The sequence below is a fragment of the Numenius arquata genome, chromosome 1, assembly GCF_964106895.1.
Source record: "Numenius arquata chromosome 1, bNumArq3.hap1.1, whole genome shotgun sequence".
Lineage (NCBI taxonomy): Eukaryota > Metazoa > Chordata > Aves > Charadriiformes > Scolopacidae > Numenius > Numenius arquata.
This window is the reverse complement of record NC_133576.1, coordinates 45,291,235-45,316,500: the sequence shown is the minus strand read 5'-3', so window position 1 is coordinate 45,316,500 and position 25,266 is coordinate 45,291,235. Positions and strand designations below refer to the sequence as shown.

Genomic DNA, 25,266 nt, shown 5'->3' with positions numbered 1-25,266 from the left:
AATTAGAACCTATTATACACAGATGTCCCACGTTTTATATGAAATATTCAACAGCATAATTTAAACCATATAACACCCATTGCAAGATTCAAGTCTAAACCATTCAAAAGGAAGCTGAATTCACACATCAATATTCTTTTGGGTAAGATTCAATTAATTCTGAATTCGGGACAGCAGAATATGATAACTGTGACATTTGGTGTTATAATAACTAAGTATACATACTTACAGATAATAAACTCTAACTCGTAACTGTAAATATTAAAGTTAATCCAAATACTTGAAACCTTGGGCCCATACAGGGTTCCAGGTGTAAAACAGATCAGTCTTGTTGTATTCAGTCTGTAAGCAATAATCTTGGATAACGAAATGCAGACTCAGGTTCTCAATGTTATCTTCTCAGGTTTGGAAATTTTGGCCCTATTCAATCTATAACGTAAACATGCAAAGCTATTATAAATAACTAAAACTCATACTTACTAAGTAGTGTTTTTCAAAAGCTTCTACAGATGATAAGGCCTCTTTAAGTTTCTTGTAAGGGCTCTGTGATGCATTTGCTTTAGAGAAAAGCAGAACAAGAGGCGTCACTTACAAATACATTCCTATTTTAATAACACTCCCTCTTTTTCCTTCAGTAGAAAGCGAAAACTTAAAACTAATTTTATGTGGGAAATGTCACTAATGCTCAGTCACTAAGGCTCTTTCACAACTCTCTGTGTGTGCATGCATGAGAGTGATGCTCAGGGTAGCAGGGTAAAGGCAAGCAGCAATATCATAACTGTACTAACTTCTCCACACAGTATTTTGTAACATGTATTCGGCCTAGAAACACACACAATTGTACTTAAATATCATATTGTGCCAATAGTAATATTCTCACAAACCCCCACTGCTGGATTTATAAATCAGCATGACAGAAGTATAATGTAATTTAAAGACATTTTACTACTTTAAACAATGTACTTCAAATGAAAATTGTTAGCAAGACCAAGTTCTTTTTCTAAAGTAGCTTGCTCAATTTAAGTCTTTGCCAGACCAAATGTGTGCCAGTATCTCTAGAAAAACCTCCCCCCACACACAACATTTTAAATATAAACAGGCACCATAGCACTGAATTAATAATCATACACCATCATACCTGCAAGAGCAAATGAAGCATCAGCCTGTCAGCTAATACTTCACAGACACTAATTGTTCTAGCATATTTAACATCTGAAAGTTTCTTCCCTTCAGAAATAACCTTTGCGAGTGATAAAATCCACAAGGAGTAAATAAATTTGATTGTTCAGCCACTCAAATAATATCACTTCAACTCAAATAGTATCACTTTGTAGCTCCAGTTGCAGGTTATCTATTTGTATCAGATTGAGAACGCTCCATTTCTTTTCCAAATAAAATTATTTTTAATACTAGTCTGAAAGTATTAAAAACTTTACTAAAAGCTAGTACTGTTCAAGAGTGTTTACTTAAATGTTGATAAATGGAGCATTAATGGAAAAACTTATGCTTTCAACAGTAAGGAGATGCACTGATAATCTAAAGTACAAGACATTAAAAGAACTCATAGGAGATAACAGAGTTCTATCAATATTTATATATATGTAGGGATACTTGGAAATTATTATTACTGATGTATTTTTATGCTATGTATTTAAGACAATGTCAGTTATTAGATAGAATGCATGCATTCCTGGTAGTACCTGTTTCAGGGCGTTCTGCTCCCAACCCTGCTAACAGATCGACAGTTCTGTTAAGGTCTTCTGAATTAGGTCCCTTCTCTGACACAAGTCCACACAGATAACCCAGAGATTTTAACTATAAGAGAAACCAGATGCTTGTTTTCAATAAGCTACAAAATCAATATAAAACGCCTTTTATTCTATTACATCATTCCTATAATACATTTCCACTGCTGTCATATTATACTGCTTATAAGATCATGGGAAGAAAGTAAAGAACCTTTCAAAAGTAACTGTTATTGTCACAGTAGAAATTGATTTTATTAAGAATTAAATTGCATATAAGTTACTGACTCACGAAACATTGGAACACATGCACAGACACACATGTCCCTACATGCGTAACACCCAATCAGAATAAATCCTTCTGGTTTTCCATATAAACATGGACAAAACTTGAGATGTTTGGCAGTTATTGCCAAAGATAATTTCTAATAAATGTGTATTTGTCAAAACTACATAATCAAGAAATGCAAGTAGTCTCCAGTACAGTGATAAGACAAGCTTGCAAATTCACCCCAAGTACTGTATTCAGGTGAAAACCTTCTTGAAAAAGAGCTAATTATGATAGCTAATGGTGTTAAAACAGTGCCACACAACTACCATAAAACCCCTTCTAGACAGCAGCTGGTACGGTTCATACCCAGAAGTCAGCAGAGGATACTGTCTTAAAGAAGTTCAGTTCTGTTGGTCATTTAGTTAATTCATTTAGAATAACTCAATCAACTACCAAGGTAAGCCCATAAGAGAAAAAAGGTCTCAGCTTGTCATACTACCCTACACCATATAAAATGGGGTGGCTGTTATTATTTTTTTTTTTTTAATTCCTCATAACTCTGTCACTAGTTGTTAAATTTCTTTCATTCAGTTTGTTCCACCTTACTGCTACTCACTATCCTAAATTTTTTCCCTTTACCTTCTGTGTTAGAAGAGCTATGAATGGGGGGGACATTTCCAACTCAGGTACACACCTTCCATAGAAACATGTAAGGAACATGGGAAGAATCTGATGCACCCATCACCACCTTAAGCAATTTGTTTCATTTATTCTGATTTCTCCCCCCTCCGCTTTTTTTAAACAGTAACTCTTCAGGGTGAAATTGTCTTTCTATGCTTTTGTAATAAGATGAGAACCTCCTAGGGTCACTTAGAGGATTCTTAGGTCTACTGTAATATGAACAAAACTATGATTAAAATAAATAGAAAATATTATCCAGGCTCTGCAAACAAGAGGACGAGCTTACGCTGGTCTTCAAAAACATCCACAAAAGATCACAGTATGCTATTTCAGTAGTTTCTGGAGTTTGCCATCTTTCCAAACTGCTTTTCAACAATGGAAAGCAGTAACAACCCTAGACACCAACTCTTTCATAGAAACGGAGTAAGTGGAACTTAAAAAGGCATTCACGTAATTAGGGAAGGGGCTTAACCAAATTGAAAAGGCCACTTTACAACTTTTACTTTATTGTAAGGGGTGGTAACTGAAAAACTGCAAAGTATTAGTTATTTGCCTCTTTCACAAGGTGCCAAGGGTAGCATCTTCAGTTCAGTAAAGTCTGGAGTCTATTACTACCATACTAACATACTAAAGAAATAATCAACTACGTAAACACATTGCTGTAATCTCTATTTAAAATGGTAAATGCATCCAAGTCTGGGCAGCTTCTCCTGCTGTAACTGAAATTCATGCTCCTTCTCTCAGTTGACATGGACTAAATTCATTCTGGAATTTTACTAGCCATTATTTATCAAACTGGGAGGGGTTGGGAGATAACAGACAGAGTTATTCCCATCCCTCATCTGAAAGTGGGAAAAGTAGATACAAACCTGGATGTCTCATCTAGACTAGACTCAAGATAATATACCGAACCTCATATTAAATTTCACAATAAAAAGTGCAAAATCTGTTCCACAGAAACAAATAGTCTACTTCAAAACCATAATACCAAAACTGCAACACATCATTTGCTCACCTTCTCAGTGGCATAGCTCCATAAGCCAACTGTGTGGGAAACATTTGCATCTATTTGAGCCCTATCACAGCAGCCTTCTATTCTTTGTAAGACTTCCAAACAACTCAAAAATACCCAACAATCCAAAGCTCCAGGAGGAACAGAGACCTGAAGATGAACAGATAAAATTCACTGGGAAATAAACATTAGTCAGATGAGAAAATACTTCAGCAAAATACTTTTTGTGATGCAACATAGCAGAGCCTCTTTGAAGAGCTTACTCTAAGAATACACAAAAAACAGGCCAACTCTCTTTACCACCTGAATGGTTTATATATATTAGTTCATAAAACAAGGACAACTAAGCAACTAAACATTGATTATATTAACTAGATTTGATACATTTACCAAGATGAAAGAGAAGGAAAAGAGGACTAATAGGTCCTAGTACTTGGAAAAGCTCCATAAATTTGGCAACTAAGCCTAAGGAAAGCAGAGTCAGGAAAAATTCCTATAAAAATACTACTACTGCGTTCCTAAGGAGAGACCAGATTTAACTAAGACTGAAATAAAAAGTACACTAAGAATTAGATTAAAAAAACTGAAAAAAAAAAGAAATTAGTCTAGTTTCCTTCACAACAATAAGTTTGTTAATCAAAGGACATCTGTCACAAACAACTAATTAAGGCATGGAATTAAAAACAAACAAATAAAAAAAAACACATAGGAAAAAACCAAAAGATACCAAGAAGAGATTATCAGTCATGACATGATAGAGAAAGACAGGAGAGTGTGATACTAGAATATTTCAAAAACTAAAGATCTGGAACATAATCACAGTAATGGTGTGTCAAAATCCTGTTCATGAACAATGCAAAAATATTCCCTTTAGAAAGACTATGAAAGTCTTGAAACCCATAATAAACTAGGTAATTGACTAATGTGATAGGAAAGTTCAACATGCAAGCACAATGCATTTGAAAAAAATCTGAAATCTGAAAGAATTTTCAGGAAGAAAAAAATTGTAAGAACAGAGTAGTTTAGATTTCTGCTGTGTTCAGCGCTGTCAAGCCACATTAAGAGGTTTGCCTGTATTAAGAAAAAGGATCACAACATGATATGCACAAATAAGTGGTACTGTCTCACAGCCTGAAGACCTGCATTGAGTTTACATCAAGACAGAAACTGCAAAAATAAGAGACCATGCAGAGAAGAGCGCCAGACATTGGAGGCACAGGACAGACCTGGGGTGGAGCAATCGGGGAACTGCAGGAAGTACCTTCAGAGATTTAGAAGGCTGCATGTATTTATTTTGGAAAGAAAAAAAAAAAACAAAACAATCACAAAGCACACACACAAAACATACTATTTGTGAGTTACACGTTAGCTTTAGAATATATGAAGGTGTCAGCAACACATCTGAAGTAGACTTTCTGCTTTTAAATGCAGATAAACAGATGGAATTTTCTACCACAATGTCAGACAGGCAAAAGTTAGCAGTTTTATCTGTGCTATTATAACAGTAGCTAAGAGAACCAGATACCCACAGGGTTAAGGACACAGATGAGTCACAAGGCAAAATATTCTCATGCACACTATGCTGTTCCTAAAGATGTATTTCAATTCATAGACATCTGTGGTCATACATGGAGGATAATCAGTGTACAACATCCCTGATAAAGCCTCTTTAAAGGATTAAAAACCACCAGCAGAAACTAAAGTATGAAGGACAGAGGGGTAAAGCATGGAGGTATGCAACATGACAAACAGCTTTGAGCACTGTCACCTGTTTCTCTTTCTTTCTTCTGTCATTGGAAGAGATAGCTAGAGACACATGCGTAACACAGAAGAGCATTACTGGGCACCAAAAGGAATCACAAAGTAAGAACCACAAAAGGCAATCACAGCAGCATCCAACTTGTAAGGCACTAAGAAGTCCTACTGTAGGTACTGCTTCTGGTTCAAAACTGCTTTTTGTTACAGGCTACTAGCCTGCATATTAACCACTCTGCCTTATTTTCTTCAGTACAACATTGTTATAAATTTAAATGATGGGAACTACAGTTCAAGAGACTGGAAATAAATCCAGGAAAGAAGCAGACAAATTACCTACCAGCTTAAGAAGTTAACTTTCCAGGTGAAGACTAGAATACTTTAACTAAATACAGGTTTGGTTTTCGATGTGATGTCTCCAAATTTCTTTCCAAAGACATCCTCATGATGAAACATTCACCTGTAGCACTATTACAATCTGTTATTACAGCATCATTTTGATAAGTCACAGCCAGTGCTTACTGTATTCTGGTCACCGACATCTGAACTTCAAAAATCTTGTTAGATCATCATTGGACAAAATCATTCATATAATGGAATATATTACACTGACTCACTTCTAACAGCTTGAGTTCTTGCACACAGTTGTGAAGAAGTTCCAATGCTCGCTGGGAAACCTCCCATGGCCTCTGCAGGAAGATTAATAACGTGCACTGGCGAGAAAATAGGTAACTACGCAAGTCCAGTAGAGTAGCTTCTTGATTTTGAATTAGCTCTCTCTTCTCCATGTCTATTGGTTTTCGGAGAATTAAACCATTCCAGCTCCTCACTGGCTGGCAAAAAAATGTCAGCCAGTTTGCACCATCTAAGTAAATAAAGTTAATATTCAAGAATCAATCACTGCCTGCTATCAAAGCGTCTTCTTCCTTCCTTCAGAGGTTGCAAGCTCGCTTACTCTGCCTAAAGTTTATCATATGGATAAAAGACTTAATGTCTTAACTTCAAAAACAAACCCAAAACCAGCAGAACTTCCACAGCTAAGTAGATAACTGAATTTCAGAACATTCAAACCCCATAGGCATTTTGTCTTAATTGCATATTTGTTATTAGTATAGCGGCAATCAGTTTGTAAACTTTTTCTTAGCAACTAAGCCTACCTGAAGTTGCAAACAAACAAGCTTTATCAACTTAAGTATTTCTTATTCGGTCATCATGGATAGATATGCCCTTACTTTCAGGTATAGCACCAGGTTCAGTCAGGACAAATACGGTTCACCACAATTACTCCTGCACTATACTTTTACCAGATTCGTAACAGATACCTGATTAAAGCTGTTATATAGCAACATATGCCATAGCTCATTAAAACAGTTTACAGTTATTTGATACTTCTTGCACAGTAATTTTTCTTGAAGAGAAAGTTAAATCTTCTGTGGTGCAGATTAAGCACAGATTTCTATTCAGTTTTGTAGTGATTACCAAATGTCTCAAGTAATTTGAGACAAAACTGAATGCAATTCTCCAGGAAGCTCTTTACTGAATAACTTAGCAGTGAGCCATGGAAACAGCAACTGTATCCCAGCCAGATCCATACTAAGGTATAGAGTTTCAGGGCTCTGTTTGTAACAATCATCAACTAAGAGCAAAATGCAGTGCTTCATTAAAAACTGCTTCCAAGCCTCAGAGATGAAAAATGAAACTTGACTAGACTGTAACGGATGTGCACAGTTTGCAAACAGCTAAAACAACAGCACAAACTGCCTGGTGCATCTCCACTGCAATGTACCATCTTTTTCTCCCATGTATGCATATGGTACCCAAAGCACTGGGTTGTTTAGTGGAAGCATAGTGAAGAAAATAAATACACTTAACACTTACTTAACAATTTAAGACACTTACCACCAGCCCCAAAGTTGACAACGTACTGAGAAAACAAGGCATCCAGTTCATCATACTGCACAAGCGCATCCTCAAATTGCTGCAGCATCTCAAAGACAAAGGCCAGTTCTTCCTTTTGACACACAAGCAATACAAGGAGCATGTTACTGGTATTAGTCATGTCTGGTATCACAGCCTGCCCTCATCCAGACATAGAGCTCTGGGAACTACTTTTTCCAACATTCTTCCCCTTCCAATATTCACACATATTGGAAAAACTTCATTGTAAAAGATGCGCCATTTCTTTCTAACACAGGGAGATCCACAAAAGAAGACTAAGTCATACAGCTATGCCAGTAAATTCTGTTGGGCATCCAGATCTCGATTCACTACAAGATATTGTTCATGCATCTATTAAAAGTTTGAGTTTAAAAAAAAACAAAAACAAAAACTTAAAAAAACCTGCTGAAAACTCATCTCCCATAATAGGAATGATTTTTTCCCCCCTCTGTTTACACTGTAAAGGCACCAATTGCAGTATCAATAAAGGTTCAGCCGCACACAGAGAAGAGAGCCAAAGTGGTCAGTAGAAAAAGTCTGAAAATGTGATATATCATATGCAAGAGGTAGCACATGAAGTCAAAGGAGACATGAAGATGAGGTGGAATTGGTGTGGAGAACACCACTGTACAAGGACTAGAAAATTCCAAAGGAATCAAGACCTTTAATTCTATCAAACAAGAGTTTCTTGCTTTTCTCTATACCAGCTAAAACAAAGACATATTTAGAAATATTTAAAAAATGGAATTCAAGGCATTCTCTATTTGGATTACTTCAAAATAGACACTTTTCTAAAAATTGTCTCCATACATATTGATAATAATCTAATCAAAGAAAGCACAGCAACCTTCATACTAAATGCCAATTGCAAGTTTGAGTGTCTTTGTGCAGGCACAGTTATGTGACATTCACCCAAAATTCAAGAGCAACCACTAAAACACTTTCTAGATACAATTTGTTAGCTTCAGGCTCATAAAACTTTGACAAACCTGAAAAGAATCTGCTTCTGTAACAGCACTGTAATACAAAGGAACACAAACCTGCTGCAAACAAGATCTAAAATGCTGCTTTTATACCAGTCTTCATATTTCCTGCCCCAAACCTCAAAGAAGGAGCAGAACATTAGAAGTACCAGAAAGTAGTATACAACTTTATGTATACTACATAGCAACTACAATATTACAATAGCAACAAAAAAGCCATTATTAAAACTAGGACTTGAGTTCTTTCTTCAATAGAAAGAGACTCTTACCTGGACCATGAAATACTCGCAGAAGCTCCACCCTGGCTCAGTCCTTTTCTCTCTCAAAGTCCTCATGTCATCTTCAAACTTGCCTAAGTTTTTGGTAAAAGACATGAGAAGCAATGTCCTGAGTTTGGTCAGGAAGGCATTCCAAGATTCCTGAGAACGGGAAGAGTCTTTCAAAGGGTCAGAAAGTACCACACATCTGTAAAAAGATTGATAAAAATTATTTTTGAGGAGGTAAACATAAAATTCACATATAAATGCACAGTTGAATACCGTGCACACCTGACTGACTCAGAGTGAACAAAATTTAGGTTTTAATTCAACACTAATCAGAGGAAAAAAACAAGGTTGAGGGTAATGTTTGTTTGTTTAGGGGTGGGTATGTTCAGGTTTTTGGGTTGGTTTTTTTTGTTTGCTTGGGTTTTGGTAGCTTTTTAAAACCTTTTCCATGTATGTTCGAGTCTGTGATATAGTTTATGAGAAGTGTTTTTCACAAAATGAGTACCATAAAGCTTTACTTTTTTGAAGCAAATAATGGATACACTATTCCAATTACTTAAACATAAGTAATGCTGTAGCTATTCAAGAAAAAAAAGACTACTTAGCAATACAAATCAGCAGAACGGTAATTATAGTTACTCCTGGCAAGGATTATGCAAGATACAAATCAAGATCCATTAGATCACATATAGTCAGCCTTTCTTAAGTCACTTAAAATAATCCTCCATAATGTATTCTTACAGTAGCTCAATTCTATGTGCTAAAACTTCCACTGCTTTTAACAGAAAATAAACAAACAGATCCCATTAATTCACAAACAAATCCACCTTTGTTAGAGCTTTTTCTTCCTCTCAGTTTTTCTATCACAATTTAGCAACATTCAGAAAACTACCAATATCTGTAAAGGCAGGAGAATCTCTCATCCAAGTAAAACACCATTTCTGGTTAGAAAAGTCATCTTATCCTATGGCAAAATGATTACAGTAAGCTAATGAATCAGTTAGAAACCAAAAGCAAACTGAATTGGAGTTGTTCAAACTATTTGCCCAAATAACCCTGTAATACACCAAACACTGTCTAGGTACAAAGAAAGTGCTGCCAATGTACAATGCGTTATAACATGCTGACCTGCCAGTCACTGTCAGCTCTCACCAAGGTACAGTGAATGCTTCCGTCTACTCTTCAACTTCAAATGTTCATCCTGTCACTCATTTTTAGGGGAAAAATGTCCCGCTTAAAGTTAACTCTTAAAGTTAAAAAAAATGTAATACATATAATAGATTCAGTGCAATGCTTCAGAATAAGGAAGCAGTATCTATTAAAGTTGGTTTCAAATTAAGATTTGTGCATTTTGTTGACTTTAATCAAAGCAGAAACAGTTTCATATATTCAATACTATTTTCCTTAGAATAAAAACATCTGAAGAAACTGGCTTTACATCAATTATCTCATAGAAGAAAGGTGATTAAGTGAAAGGCAGAAAGTACAATGGTAAAAAATAAGCCCTACTGGCTTCATATTCCCCTCTCACCTCACCTACACGACCTGTAATTCCATTAACATTTTCACAAGCATCTAAGCAAACAAAAACCCCTGAAGTTCTAAAAACTGATTATTACCACACTGTTCCCCTTAAACCTCTCTTAGTCAGGAGGAGATACTTGAGAGCTTTTTGAAACACATTTCAAAACAACCATGAATCCAGGAAGAATTGTAAATAAGCTTCTCCCTTTATTGCTTGTGTCAGCCTTTTTCAAAGCATAGGTCTTATCATACCACCAGTTTGAATGCTGGACAATAAGAAAAGTCCTTAAATGAGCAAGGAACTGGCTACATAGGGTTGAGTTTTTAAATCAGCACACTAGTCAAAATGTTAAAATGTTTACAAGTAAAAGAATGCTTACCTGTCACTTTGTTTGTTACAGAAGTCATTTCTTATTTTATCTACTATAGAGGTTCGGGGAAGGATATTTGTTTTATTCTTTTTCTTGGCATCACTCTCCACTACCACAATCAGCCAGTCCACTGAGCTGTGAGCTTTGAGAACATTCTGCCACTTGGTGATGTCATCCTTGACTGTAGTTTTGTACACTTCCGTGTCCTGGGATGAGAAGTGGTGAATCATCAAATCAAACAGCCATTGTGAACGATTTCAAAAGGCAAATTTTGTTCCAACAGAAGACAAACAGAAAGACATATCAAAGAGAATTAGTGACAGTAAGTTCACTTACTGAAAGAAACCAAATGAGGTAAAGTATAGCAAGGTTCCGGTCTTTGAATTTAATTGATTTCTAGTATTTTGGTTAACAGTAAATGTATATTAGTATTTGGTATGTTATCATTCTTTAGATTACTGAAATTAAGATTTTAAAATATAATTTAAACTCTTATTTTACACATTCTTAAACTTTACAACAAAAACATCTTTGAAATTACAAACAATTCTCACGTAGTAACAGAATTGTGATACTTGTGCCTTCTAATATGGCTCAAATCTTAATCTTTTTCATAAAAATAAAAAACATGGAAGTGTTGTTTGGCACTTTTTTGGCATCTGGGTTGGTTTTAAACAGATAAATTCAGACAACTCTTAAGGCTGTTCTGGATACTTTTTGACTGGTCACAGTTCAGATGTCACCTTTGTCCTTCAACTGGATAATTAATTCCTAACAGAGGCCAACAAAAAAGCAGTGAACTGTAGATAAACAGGATTAAGACATTCTAAATCTTGCCTCGTTTAGATTGCTGACACGTACTAATACCTGACATATGGAAGATGAACTAAATTAAAAAACACACATCTTAAGGTTTAACACCGTGAATAGATTATAACTGAAATACTCTAGCCACATTTCTATATTACGAAGCAAGTGTGCTATGCTACTGCAGTAGCAGTCTTAGATCCTGTGGTTTTTTGTGACAAAGTACTGAAAATAGGTTATTCAAAAGCCTGTCCTCTTAGTGTCAAGCAACATTACAAAGAAATACTGCTTATAGTAAAAAGTACTCAGGCTGACTAAGTTTTGTTTCCAATAATACTGAGTATGCATGCTTATGCAATGCAGACTTAATTGTTCAAATAAGCATGAAAAGCAAATTAAAAATACCGGAGAGCACAAGTAGAAAGCCAAAACAATTTCATTTTTAAATCTCAGTAGTCAGTTTTTCATGATCTTTTCCTAATACTCACACAACATTCTGTCCAATAAATATGAAGAAAGGGAAAAGTCAAGAGAGCCTTATTCCCCTCTTTGGGCAGTAGCTCCTCTTTAAACTGAACAAAGTTAGATTCTAGATGAATCATCTTCGGAGCTCGGCCATAAGACCTGCAAATTTTAAAATTGGAAATTAGTGGATGAGATATACATAGCAGAATTGGGGAAGGAGAATAAACTGAAATACTATGGGGTTTTGGAAACTCACAAATTATGCTTACTGCAGTTTGCATAAAGTTAACTAAAATTTGGTATCACTTGCAATGAGACAGCTGCTCCTTTTCTCAAGAACAGGAGCTAGACTTTTTCAGCTTTCATTAAAAGATTTTCTGCATCTCTAGGACCTCTAAAAGTATAAGATTCCAAATAAGAAGATTCCCCAAATATTTGTTTCCAATCAGAAAACAGTATGCCATACCAAACTTCTCGCAGGGAAGTATGTCTAATGCCACAGAAGTTCTACCCATATTGTCATTAAGAAGAAAGCATGTCACTTTCAGAACAGGGCTGTCAAAGCACATCAAAGCACACACCAAGACAAACCCACAAACCACAAAACCAAAAAGAGAAACACAGCATTACTATCATTTTTCTTTAGGTGAAGTTCAACGTAGCCGAGTGCAAATGATCATCCTGAACAACATTTACCTCGATTATTTAAGTTCTCCTTTCCTCAACTCAGTTGCTATATTCGACTTAATTTATGGTAAGAGCTTCTCAGAGCACAACAAATGCACACTTTCCCAAGTCTATAAACACATACTGAAATAGTATCATGGAATAAAAAGTAAGTTTACCTCCTCCATTCCATGGGTTCTCTAGGAAGCTGCTGAGAAAGTGTAGGATATAAGGAGGAAAATAAATTCTGATCTCCAGCACCTAAAAGTGAAAGGCATTAATCTATTATCATGTGCAAATTATAGTAGAGAGATTAATAAACTATATTATTGTTTGCTGTTTCAATAAAAAGATGTAGATTTTGTCTGCTATGTGGAAACTGGAGTCTAGCACTGAACCAAACTTTTTAAAATCACATGCTCTCACGACCTACTACAACACTTTAACAGAGCACTTAATACATATAGTTATAACTTCCTATTATGATTTTACACATAGCTACATACCAAAGCAAGTATCATCCATATAGCTGGTCCAACTCTAAAAACTAAACAAGCAACTCCTCAGTCAGAGCCATTGGCTAAACAAAGTAGTTTAAAAAGCCTCAAGAATTTAGCCTTCACAAACCAGACTCATTAGACAGTGGTTCACATCCCTTGTGCAGCTTGGCCTACGATGAGAAAATTAGCATTAGCGCATATTCTGTGCTTTACTGGGTTTGATTCTTCTCTCCCCGTTATTCTGGGGTTGCTGTTAAGATGAAGCAGCTCCCTGCCCACCACGCTGTTCTTGATGCCTTCAGAAACATCAGGTCTGTTACGCTAACATACGTTAACTGCTATGGTGCATGTCACCTGGAGCTGGCCCTATGCTGACACACAGATCTGTGATTAGGCTTTAATCACTGGCTTTGAACAATTTAAATGCGACAACATTGAAATAGCTACTTATATACAAGATGGAACAAAATGTAGGATCCACCATAGAAAAAAAAATATTATCAGTAGCCTATGAATATTAATTCTTAAATTCTGTTCTTTTCCTTTGGGTACAAGGAGGACATGACAAGGAAAAGACAGGGTTAAAAGTAAGTTATTCCAGTTTCTGATGGTTATCAGCATCTTTGAGCAAAGAGATGGTAAACTCTGGAACAGGGCATTTTGTCAGATGTGCTTGAATCCACACTAACCAATTGACCACACTAGCCAATGCATAATGCCCATATAGTCTTTCATGATACTTAAACAGAAGACATGGCATTTCATGTCTGGCAAACAGACATCCAAATGAGAAGGGAGTAAGGTCAAAAATATATTTGCAACTGCATTCGATTATAGTTCTAAAACTGTTATGTCATGTGCACTCTCTAAATCTGGGAGAATGAGTTGGCCCATACTAGTTTAATAATATCGCTTATTAAATCTCTCATCTGCATGTTGCCCGGAGTTATCACAGCTATTGCTCCTTGCCCTGTACTTCCTCACCTTTGCCTGACTGCATTCTCTTCTACCAGAGATCGTAATTTAATTCTAAAAAAAATCCTTTATTTCCTCCTATTGACCCTGAAGAGCAACATTTTCCCATTAAGATTTTAACAGGCATATAGGCAATTCTGCTATTTCCTGGTAGTTTTCCACCTGTTTCCTTTTTATAATCATCTGCCATTGTACAGCCCAAGCTAGACAGATTTTCTTCTTACCTTCCTGTAGAGCAGGCAGCTAAGGCTGGAGAAGTACCTGACATCCTTTCTTCTCCACCCCATCATGCAATCTCGTCTCCTGGCACACAGTCAGGAATTAACCTCCACAGTAACTTACCACTATTTAGTTTATCTTGGAAAGCCTCTTCCTAGTCCACTCACCTTTTCCCAATTTTCTCATATATATTATTTTGATTACCGGCCACTAGCATAATTCTACCACTGCACAATAACAATTAAAAAAAAAATAAAAAATTAAAGAGTCTGATTAGGTGCCAGAATAAGCAAAACCAGATCTTCTAACGTCTGACCAAAATAGCTATCATTCAGTGTTACAATTTCCTGGAATAGTTAAAAAAGCACAAAAACAAACAAACAAAAAAACCCCCACTCTACTATTAGTGCTTTAGCTTTAAATCTTTAGAAAGCTACTAAACAAGCACTTTATTCTTTACTCTTCACCTTCATCCCGTTCTGTCTGAAACAAGTGCACCATAATAAACAAATCTTACTTAAGACTATAAACAAATGTCTAAAATGAATACTGAAGCAAGTGTTAGTCATATTTTAATGCTGTCTTATACCAAGTTACAACATCTCCATGAGCAAGGCCACAGAGAACGGTCTATTGATTTGCAACTCATTACTGCCCACAGAAAGGGAAATACATCTCAGTATTTAGCAACTGCACGATGACCATATCAAAATCATACCCTATGAAGCTTGGAGCCTGACTGAAAGACAGAACTATGTATTTTACCTCTGAAGCATAACAAAGTGCTCTTTCTACACTGCACATAAACATCCAACATATGCCACAAGAAAAGTTTCAGGATTCAGCATCTTGAGTAAAAAGGATTATTCCAGAATACAGAGGAACTATTAAATTATATTGTTTAAGCATCCTGATATTCCAGACAACCACATTACGTTATCAGCTTAAGAAATGTATATTTGCTCTAAACCAACTCAATTTTTCCTCCTGCGTTGGTTTTGAGGGCGTATAAGATACATGTAAGAATGTGTTTTATGATCAAGGCAAGATATCCTTTAGGATGAGAAGAAAAGGGAGAACAGACCTTCAATGCAAAATACATCGGGTATCTTTTGAACAGAGACCAAACACTGCTACGACTACAACGTTTCAGGTTCTGCTCAACTAGACCCTGCATCTACTGTAATCCGCACGTTTGAGCTGCTCAAGTCAAGAAAATTAAAAATGAAGTTATCAGCAGGCAACATTGGAACGGCATGGACACAGGACAAACATCAAGACTAGTTAGTAGTAAAGACCACGAGACTGGCAAGATGCACATTAAATTGTTAACTGGTTGCTACTGGACTGCAGGGAGGGAGAGGACCACCTCACAGTAAGTAGACAGTAAGACCCCCAACCTTCCCAAACAACAGAACAAAACAACCCGAAAGATGACTCTAGTTTTGGAGTGGTGATATTATCACCGAAGGGTGGTATCATTACTATTCTTATCACTCAAGAGACCTTAAGCATAGTAGAAGTCTCATTCTCTTCTGCCTCTGAAGCATCCATGATCTACTTTCCAAAAATATAAAAAAAACCCCAAAATAATAACAAAAAAAACCCCAAACCACGTCACTACAGGAATTTTTGCTTGTATCTGACCAAATTCTATCAACTTTGAATGAAACATTCCAAAAACGTAAGTAACCCTGGAATTCAAACTACAGCAAACCCCTAAAGTCTGCACTAAAGTCTGAGGATTGCTTCAAATATTTTGTTATAGTTGTTTTGTTGTTTGTTGGGTTTGGTTTGGTTTTGGCTTTTTTTTGGGGGGGGTGGGAGAGGAAGGTGTCTATTCTGATTGGGTTTTTTTGCTTGGTTGGTTTAGGGGTTTTGGTTTGGGGTTTAAAAACAAAACAAAACTCCAACCAACCCAAAAAACAGACTAATGTGACTGGATGCCTAAGTACAACTGTATCATGGGAAATTCATCCCAGTGGATGCATCTCAACACTCAGCCCTCACTCAAAGGATCCTCGGTAATGGAGGAAAGAAGCTCCTACCCAAAGTGTAAAGGACAATCAGACACAGGTGAAAAGGAGAAGGAAGGATGTGCCTAAATGGGAAAGAAAAATAATTTTGGAATCCTATCATTACTAAAACCCTGCAGCTTTCTAGAGAAGGGGTTTTTCTTTCAGAATCAACAGAATTAAGTAAGACCTAAATCTCCCAATAGAGATGATAATTAGGGAGTAATATTAAAGAGTCATCCTTTATTACTTAAAACACAATAAGAAGTGCACATCTTGTGTTTTATTACGTTTATCTAATATAAATATTTTATAAATAATATTAATCTAATTAGATTTAATAGCTTTATATTTCAAATTTATATTTATGTAAATTGTAAAACTATATTCTACAACTTCTGTAATTTATATTATAAATCTAGTAAGTCTTTTTGATTGTTTTATTTAAATACTTGATTGATTTAAAAAAAAAAAAGTCAGAATAGAAAAAACTGCTAATTCATAGCCTCTGGAGCACCCATCTCACCTTCTATACCACGTATGTCTGAGTTAATCTGCTACTCATCTGGATGTCAACACATGCACCAAATTCAGAAAAAAAACAGCAATTCTTTAAGTGATGCTACTCCAAGAACAGGATGGTTCTGTATGTGAAGTGGTAAAACTTTCAAAATTTTAACTAATAAAATAATAGAAAGCAGTAATACTCAAATGGTACACACTAAAAAGAAACACTTCTGGAGAAAGGGAAGAAAGTAGAAAGCATGTGTTTCCTTTCTTTCCACATTACAAAGTTCAGAAGGCATGCTCTTTGCCACTTCTTAAACACTTCACAAATTAAGACAAACAGGTATCTGTCCAGAAATCAAATGCAAATAAAGGAGCAGAAACTTAAAAGGGTTTTATGGTAAGTGTAAATCAAGCACCAAATCAGAAAGTCTAAATTAAAAACATTTCTATGACCTTCAAAAACTTGATGTCCACCAAATTGACATCCCAAATGTAAAGATGGCCCATGCAGGCAAAAGAAGAACAAAACTTCCCCAAATGAATGTTGATTGTGAACCTGGCTGTAAAAATTGATTGTGTAAACCAAGTAAAGAACGTCTATCTCTTTTGTTCAAGGACAGGCTGTACACAGCAGCTCATAACCACAAACCTAATCCTGGGAAAAAATTTCAAAAATTACATTAGTCAAGAACTGAAACAGGCACCTAATGCCAAAACACCCTTTGTTTATGTTATACCTTAATGCAAAAGTTACTGAGTATCCCGGTCAATACATCTCCAGAAGATAACATGAACGTTCAAACTACTCATTTTTAAAATTTTATGCTACTGGCCCCAGACTTTTCTTTTCTCTATTCTTTCCTCCATGACTTTCTCCCTGACATTCTGGTAGATCAAGTCAATGCAGCCACCCTCCCTTCACAGAATCACAGAATGATACAGGGTTGGAAGGGACCCCTGGAGATCATCTAGTCCAACCCCCTGCCAGAGCAGGTCCACCTAGAGGAGGTTGCACAGGAACGTGTCCAGGCAGGTTTTGAATGTCTCCAGAGAAGGGGACTCCACCACCTCTCCGGGCAGCCTGTTCCAGTGCTCTGCCACCCTCAAAGTAAAGAAGTTCCTCCTCGTGTTTAGGTGGAACTTCCAATGTTCAAGTTTGCACCCACTATCTCTAGTCCTTTCCTCCAGCCCAGTCTAGGACACTTGTTATGCTGCAAATCTGTTCAGAAATGAAACGGAAACCAGAATGACCACCTTACCAGGACTCCCAAGAGGAACAAGCACTCTTTGTGGCAGTTGTCTGATACAAAAGATCCATAAAATACCAACATTTTTTAGTTTGATGCCTGCCTAGAAACCACCACAATCCCCAAGAATCTTTTTTTTTTTCCTAACACTTTCCAAATTTCTTAGCTGCTTATAGGCTTTGTCACTGCAGTATCTGAATATCCCACGACTAATTTTTTCCTCTAGAGGAAATTATGCCAACCCACTAACTACACAGGCAGTGTAAAATGAAAACTCCTGAGGTCAGATGACTAAAGCAGACAAATATTTTTCTTTGATACCAATGACAAACCCAGCCAACTGAGATAAAAGGCTTCAAATACCTATAGAATAGCTCAGTGCCAAAACTACAGTTTGGTGTGGATTTGTTTAGTTTTTATGTCCAAATATCAATCACAGCTAGCCTTTCTGATCCAACTCATTTTTCCACTGGAAAAGAGTTCTACTATGAAACTTTCTTCATAATTCACTAGCCTATTATAAGTGGATAGAGCTGAAATTTTGGAAGGTTGGTGGTTTTTTCATATTTCTTTATTTTACAGGTTCTCCTCTCCCCAACCTAGAATCATTTAAAAAAGAGGTCTAAAAACTGAAACACAACACAGCTTACTTGCTATATAAAAATCTTAGCTGATGCACTAGTAGCCTGCAGAATAAAATCCTTTTAGTAAAACTTTACATCTTTACTTATTGCTGCACTACTAAAATTTGTGACATAGGGGTTAACACCAACAAGAATATGCTGCTGCTTCTACATGACATACATAATCAGATATTTCAGTACAGAATAGTATTGGATCAACTACAAGATAGTGATGATTTATAATGCAGACAGGAGTCCTGTTAGAGAACAGGGAAGACGCATTTATAGTACATTGTTGTTTTAAGAGTCTCACTAGCAGTAAATCATTCTAATCACTTAGGCTACACACCACTTCTTGTTGGCACATTTTTTATTACATCTAACTATTAGTAACAGAACAACTTTTGAATCAAGCTCTTCCGGTCCCAGAACAATACTCTTAATTGCAAGTATTTATTTTCACTCAAAAAAGACGTAAAATTCTTCCCACCCCCTCTTTACTTTTATTAACCTTTCCTATTTACACTGCTCTTGTAGATATTTGTAAACGTTTTTCACTCTTGGGCCTAGAATGATTTTGCTGATGGTTTTGCTCTTGCTGTATCACAGCACATTCTGAACATGGACCACATGAAAGCGATGCATCCCACGCTCTCCAAAGATTATATATAAAGCTCATTGTACAAAGACAGAGTATTGACAGAGAGAACAAATATGCACACATGCAATATAAAATCAGGTATGACAAGCTGATAGGGAATATTCAACAGCTGCATGAAGATAATTATGAAAGAACAGCTTGGTAGGAAAGCTCTGAAAAACCTATTACTTCATTTAGCAGGATTGTCTTCAGTCTTCAACTTCCTCCTCATATGGACAGAGTGTGCTAAAAATTTAAGTGCAAACCAGCTACAAAAGGACGAGTTCTTTCACCTGATCACTTGGTTGATATGTATGTGCAAGAACATCATATTAAAGTTCCAAAGACTTTCTCAAATTAAAGTTTTGAATAGGACTCATGAGAAGGAAGCAATATTGTTTATGTTTCCTAGGAAAGTACTTGTTTTAAAGATTATTCAGGTCAACACTGCAAAGAAACTACTCAAGTTCAAGATGTCTGATGAAAATACTCAACTTCCCTCTTCAAATAAAAAACAATTAATGATGCTAAAAATAGTATTTCTACAGCAGTGAGAAAGCTAGAAGCTGACTCAAAATGCTTTGTAAACATACAAAGGCCAGTGGCAATGAAGATAAATTGCTACAAACTTGAATTGAGAGTGAGCACGGTAATGTGTCAGAGTGAGCATAAGCACAGCTGGACAGTGAAACTCCTCACTGGATTTAGAATCTAGTAAGACCGACAGTATAAAAACGTGATTCAAACTGACTTGGAAAGAAGTCATCAAGGCACTCAGTCCTAACTGACAAGAAGGATTTAATACTAAACAGGATGCTGCCGTCTTGAGAAAAGGAGGAAAAAACCATAAAGGAACAGCATCTTTTTGTGAATATACTAATTTTTCCACATTTACAAAATATGGTTGTCTGCTTGCCCAGAGAAAATGCCGTTAGAAGTTTTTGGTTAGACAGTTTGCCTAGCTGAATTCTATTAATCTAAACTCTCTAGTAAAACTATGGGGTTTTGCCAGTAATAGAAATACCATAAATACAAGGCTAATGTACCTACAGACAAAATCCTGAGGACAAAACTATTAAGTTACCGTGCTAACATGAAAAGAGTAGTGACAAACTGCATTTGGAATAGAGCAGTGACAAAAACTGCATTTGCAATTGGCGTCAAAAACACAAGCCACGTGGAAACTGCTATGTTTATTCTATAGGCCAAGGCCTGCACATATAGAGTGCTGAGTTCAGGACTGTACTAATATACCAAATAACTACTCTTACAATACTGACTAACCCACAGATTTGAAAGCGTAACTCTCTTTACCAAAGAAGCATTCCTTTCAGAGTACTGTCAAATTCATTTGTTTACAAAACATCTCTGGTATGCACAGTGTTGAAAATAAAGTTTCATTCCAAACAAAACTCTCTCTTCTCTTCTCCCTTGTGAAGAATAAATCCTAAGAGTTAACAGGAGTATTGCACGATACAAATGTTTACCTGAGAGAGATTAATCTAAATCTTGTAGCAAGAGGAAATACTTATGTTCTGAGGCACAGCCTTACTTAACCTTCACTCTTCCTTCATACAATCAAAAACTAGCCATCCCTCTGCAGGTCTGTTTTCTCTTCACGAGCACCTGCTAGGGTGGGGTAGTTAGCTCAGACAACTCCAGCTGCCTGAAATCGGAAGCACAAAACAAAAGACAAACTGTATTTGTTTAACAGCTTCTAACATCGTGGCTTTGAATGCATTTTCCAACAAACCAATACTGAGTCAACAATCCTCTTCCTGGAAGACCAAGCTTCACCTCCTCATAAATCACTGGCAATACAATGCTCAGAAGAGCTTTCCTTCAAGTCATTTCTATTGAATGCATTTGTTTGAAATACTACAGTCTCCAAGTACTCCACTTCTTTGGACCGAGAAAAAAGGAAACTAAAACAGCTAAAGCAAAACACATTCCCCATTAAAAGTAAAAGTTTTAGCTTAAAAGTGGCAGCAAACCACCATTACTACATTTACCAGAGAGGTCATTTCTGAGGACTTTTGCTCAATTAGCCTTATTTTCTGAACTAGATTGTCTCAGACCAAGCCGCCCTAGTCCATATCAGCAAAGATACTACTGTCATCCTTGTTCACAGCCCCAGAAATGATTCCTTTAGTCCAGGAGCAAGGCATACAAATGATACATAACTTTTATCTCATATCTCATTTCTAAATATGCTACCATACTGTACGGTGATAAGGCCAAAACATTTTGCAACCATACAGTACATTCACCCACTATACGAAATTAATATTCTTTTCAATATCAGATAATCGGGCTCAACTCAAGTCTGATGAAATTTAATGTTTGGAATTTTGAAAGTTTCCTTGCACGAAGAGGCCAGAGTTCTTTTCTGCATTTACCGACAAAAAAGCAAGCCCCAGGTAAAACTGCATGTACTTCACTAGCTGAAAGATATGTTACTTACTGAAATCATACAGGAACAGTAAGGACTGACATGTATCACCACCACCACCCCCCTAACCCCCCCTCCCAGAGACTCTCCAATTCTGAATACAGGATAAAGCCAGCAAATCTAAAAAACAATCCACCACAGCCTGAACAGTAGAGTAACAGCAACAAGGAAGGCAACGATATCCTTCAGGTGTTTCTGATATGCATTTATCTAACTTTAAACCTGAAGTGAAATGGATTTCAGAAGTCTTGAAGTAGGTGAGTACAGAAGATGCAATACAGACACCACTGACTTCAGTTCATGAACTGCACCCAAAAAAAAGACAGAGTTTAAGAAAGAAAAAAGAACATTTATAGAATATTCTGAAGAAAACATATGTACACACAGAGTTCCACACTTATAGTTATGAGGTTAATAACGTATATTTTTCAAAATACCAGGATCAGTCTGAGACCTTAATCATCACTAGATGCTTACTTCATAATAAGACAACACGCACCTGTGAAATAGTTTCTATTTCACATGCACATAAAGCATTCCCAGTGTTCTACTGATAAAGTGTAAATGTGTAGTTGGTTATGTCATCGATAGAGATACTCTTGACTAAGAGCAAACAGCCGCTGGTTACCTCTTGTTAAAAAAAGCAGAATTCTCTACGCTGATCTCATTCACCTTACTATTTTATTAAGAGCACTACAGATGTAGCTCACGTGCTTATTTTAAGTGAACTTTGTGTGCAAGCCTCTATACCTGTAAGAGCATAAGAACTCACAGTTTAGCTTGGGACCAGAGCGCACATGTCCCAGCTGGCTGCCTCTGACACCTAAAAAGAACTACTTCATCGCTGGAACCACGCGATCCAGTTTGTTAAATAAACTGTCTCAGAGATGAAACCAAGGCACAGCAGTTAAAGATTGAATTATAACGTCAGTGGGAATCTCTCCTCGCCACAGAGAACATCTTACTTCTCGTGACTTCTCTTACCCTGAGCAAAACCACACAGAACTCGCTGGCAAGAAGTTTGGGGTTTAAGATTTATTGTCCTATTTTAATCTCTTCCCCCTAAGCACCTGTAAGCATGACGTTCGCTTTTGTTATTTACTATAAACATACAGAAACAAACCCAAGTTCGCCCACTGCCACTAAAAGGCTGGGGGGGGGGGGAACAAGTAAAGAGCCAACACCCGCCACCAGAGCCCCTTTGCAGTCCCTCAACCCCGGAGGGCCGCCACCCCGAGCTACCGGCACCCCGCCACCCTCCGAAACAGCCACCCTCCTCCGCCTCGCCCCGCTCCGCTCCCGCATTCCCCACCGAGCCAGCGCCCCGCACAGGCCCCCGGGCTCCACCGCCGCCGGCACCGCCCCGGGCCGCCCTGCGGAGCGGGACAACCGGCCCCGGCCCCCCCCTCCTCCCCCAGCACCGCTCCGGACGGCCATTGCTGCCCCGCCCCCCCTCAGCCCGGCAGCGACCGTTAACGCCCGTGGTGGGGCGCGGGGCACACTCACAGGTGACGATGGGCTTGTTCTCCATGGTGTAGATCACCGGGGGCTTCTCCCTGCCCTCCTCCTCGGCGGCCGCCGCCGCGGCGGGGTCCATGAGCGGGCGGGGTCCTCAGCCCCGGCTCCCCCGCCCGCTCGGCGCCATGGAAACGCCGCCGCCGGGGGGGCTGGGCTGGGACGGGACGGGACGGGACGGGCCGCTCCGCTCCGCCTCGGGGCCTTGCTGGCGCCCCCCCCCCCTCCCGCCTCCCCCCACCCCCTTCCCCGCGTCCCCGCAGCGCCGCTCCGGAGGGGAAGGCGGGCGAGCTCATCCGCTTCCTGGATCACCAGCGGAGCATTACCGCTTCCGGGGAGCGCCGCGGCCCAGCCGGCCAGGGGCGACGCCGCCCGGGCCCAGCGCGGACGCGCAGGGGTTAAGCCGGAAAACGGGTGAAATAAAGGGGAAGGGGCGGCGGGGTGTGCGCCTGCGCGGAGCGGACGGGGGACAGGTACCCCCCGTGTCTCCCCTCGCGGCGGGGTAGGGGCGAGGCGGCCGCTGAAGCCGCCCCGCTCCGGCCCTAGGGCAGCTCTTGGCGGGCGGAGTCGTTAGGGCCGGCCTTCGGTGCCCGAAGGTACAGGCGCCCGGAGGGGAGGGTTACCCGGCCGTCCTGCCCTCGGGCCGGGCCGAGGTAGGCTGTGCTCTGCGGGAGCCCCAGGGCGATGGGAGGGAGGCAGGGAGGGAGGCAGGGAGGGAGGCTGCCGCTGTCGGCTGTGCTGAGGCGGTTGTGGGGAAGAGCCCCTCAGTCCGCCCGGTTCGCTGACACCAGGCGTGAATCTTTATTTAAATGTGTTCCAGGATTTCTCTAAGCCCTGGTGGACTCGGTGGGCAGCGGCCCAGGGCCTGTAAGCTTGCTGGTAAGGAGCAGGAAAGGGGCCCTGCCAGGCTGTGCCGTGACTGGGCTGTCTCTGGGCCCGAGGGCAAAGAGGTAGTGTTGGTTGTTGCGGGCCTAGAAGAAATGGGATTTTGCACAGCAGGTGCGTTGCCAATTTTCACAAGTGGATTTAAAGCCTCCCCTCACCACCTCCATATAATCCCCTGTGGCAGCATGGGGAGCTACTGTTTCTTCTTTTCTGGCCAGGTAGGGAAAAGAAAAGAAAGATATTCACAGGGCTCTGTAGCACACACTTCATACTTCACAGCCTAGATTATTCCCGTAGCTGTTAGAGGCTACAGGTCGGCTGTAGTTTAACAGGAGTAAGCGCATTAGGGATCATATTTTCCACTGACCTGAAATACTTTAAGCAGTTTTGTTGCAGGCCATCTTGAAGATGTGCTTTACAGATCATAGTGAATCAGGGAACAGATGGCTGGCCTTATAATTCACTAGTTGCGTTCTTGGAGCATGGAAACTGCAGAAGAAAGGGCTAAGGCTTGTGTGTATGGAGCGTGAGCTCAGAGGGAGGATTATAGGGAACAGAGCATGTAGCGTGGGCAGGTGAGTAAATGCAGGTGAAAGAGATGCAAGTACAAAACTGGCTTGTACAAAGGAGGCACAACCATAAGTATTTTTCAGTTCCAGAGCACTGCATAGCAGTTGGAGTATATCAATGAATGTGGCCCTTAACATTTAAGGATTTGTACTGTTGCTTTTTAAATGCATAGAAATAATAAGCTCTTACACTTTTATTGAGTCTAATTAGTTTGTATTAGACTTAAGTACTCATAAAATTGGTTCTTGTTTTACTGTAGACCAAGATCCTATTCTTTTGTTTTTAATAAATCTGCTGTTTACCTTGGTCATGTGCAATTTTTTTCAGAATCAAGAGTCCTAAGAGGATTTAGACTTTACTATCTGAAGTAGAAGTAATTAAAATATAGAAGTGCATACTCAAAGTAGCCTACCATAAAGGGTAAAAAACGAAAAACACTGTATACGTGTGTAAAACCAAATGTAATGTAAGGTAGGACTATAAATATCTGTGTATTAATCATAACTGTTTACTGCACAGTGAGGTTGTGCTGAGGTTGTTTGGGTGTTCTGTCCAAGTATTTCTAGAAGTCAGTTTGTTTAGGATTCCCTTTCAGCAAAAGCTTAGCCCTATTTCCTGGGTTTATAATGCT

General features: G+C 38.6%; 1 protein-coding gene across 1 annotated transcript in view; it reads right to left on the bottom strand.

The window, feature by feature from the left end:
- The window catches only part of TRAPPC10 (trafficking protein particle complex subunit 10), a 45,387-nt gene extending 22,125 nt beyond the window's left edge, over positions 1-23,262 (bottom strand). The window contains exons 1-10 of the mRNA XM_074146824.1: positions 23,172-23,262; positions 12,664-12,745; positions 11,842-11,977; positions 10,556-10,752; positions 8,655-8,850; positions 7,364-7,475; positions 6,082-6,329; positions 3,713-3,859; positions 1,701-1,815; positions 481-557 (exon numbers count right to left, since the gene is read on the bottom strand). Coding sequence (XP_074002925.1) covers positions 481-557; positions 1,701-1,815; positions 3,713-3,859; positions 6,082-6,329; positions 7,364-7,475; positions 8,655-8,850; positions 10,556-10,752; positions 11,842-11,977; positions 12,664-12,745; positions 23,172-23,262 — 1,401 coding nt within the window. The remainder of the gene's footprint in view (positions 1-480; positions 558-1,700; positions 1,816-3,712; positions 3,860-6,081; positions 6,330-7,363; positions 7,476-8,654; positions 8,851-10,555; positions 10,753-11,841; positions 11,978-12,663; positions 12,746-23,171) is intronic.
- Positions 23,263-25,266: the final 2,004 nt, after the last annotated feature.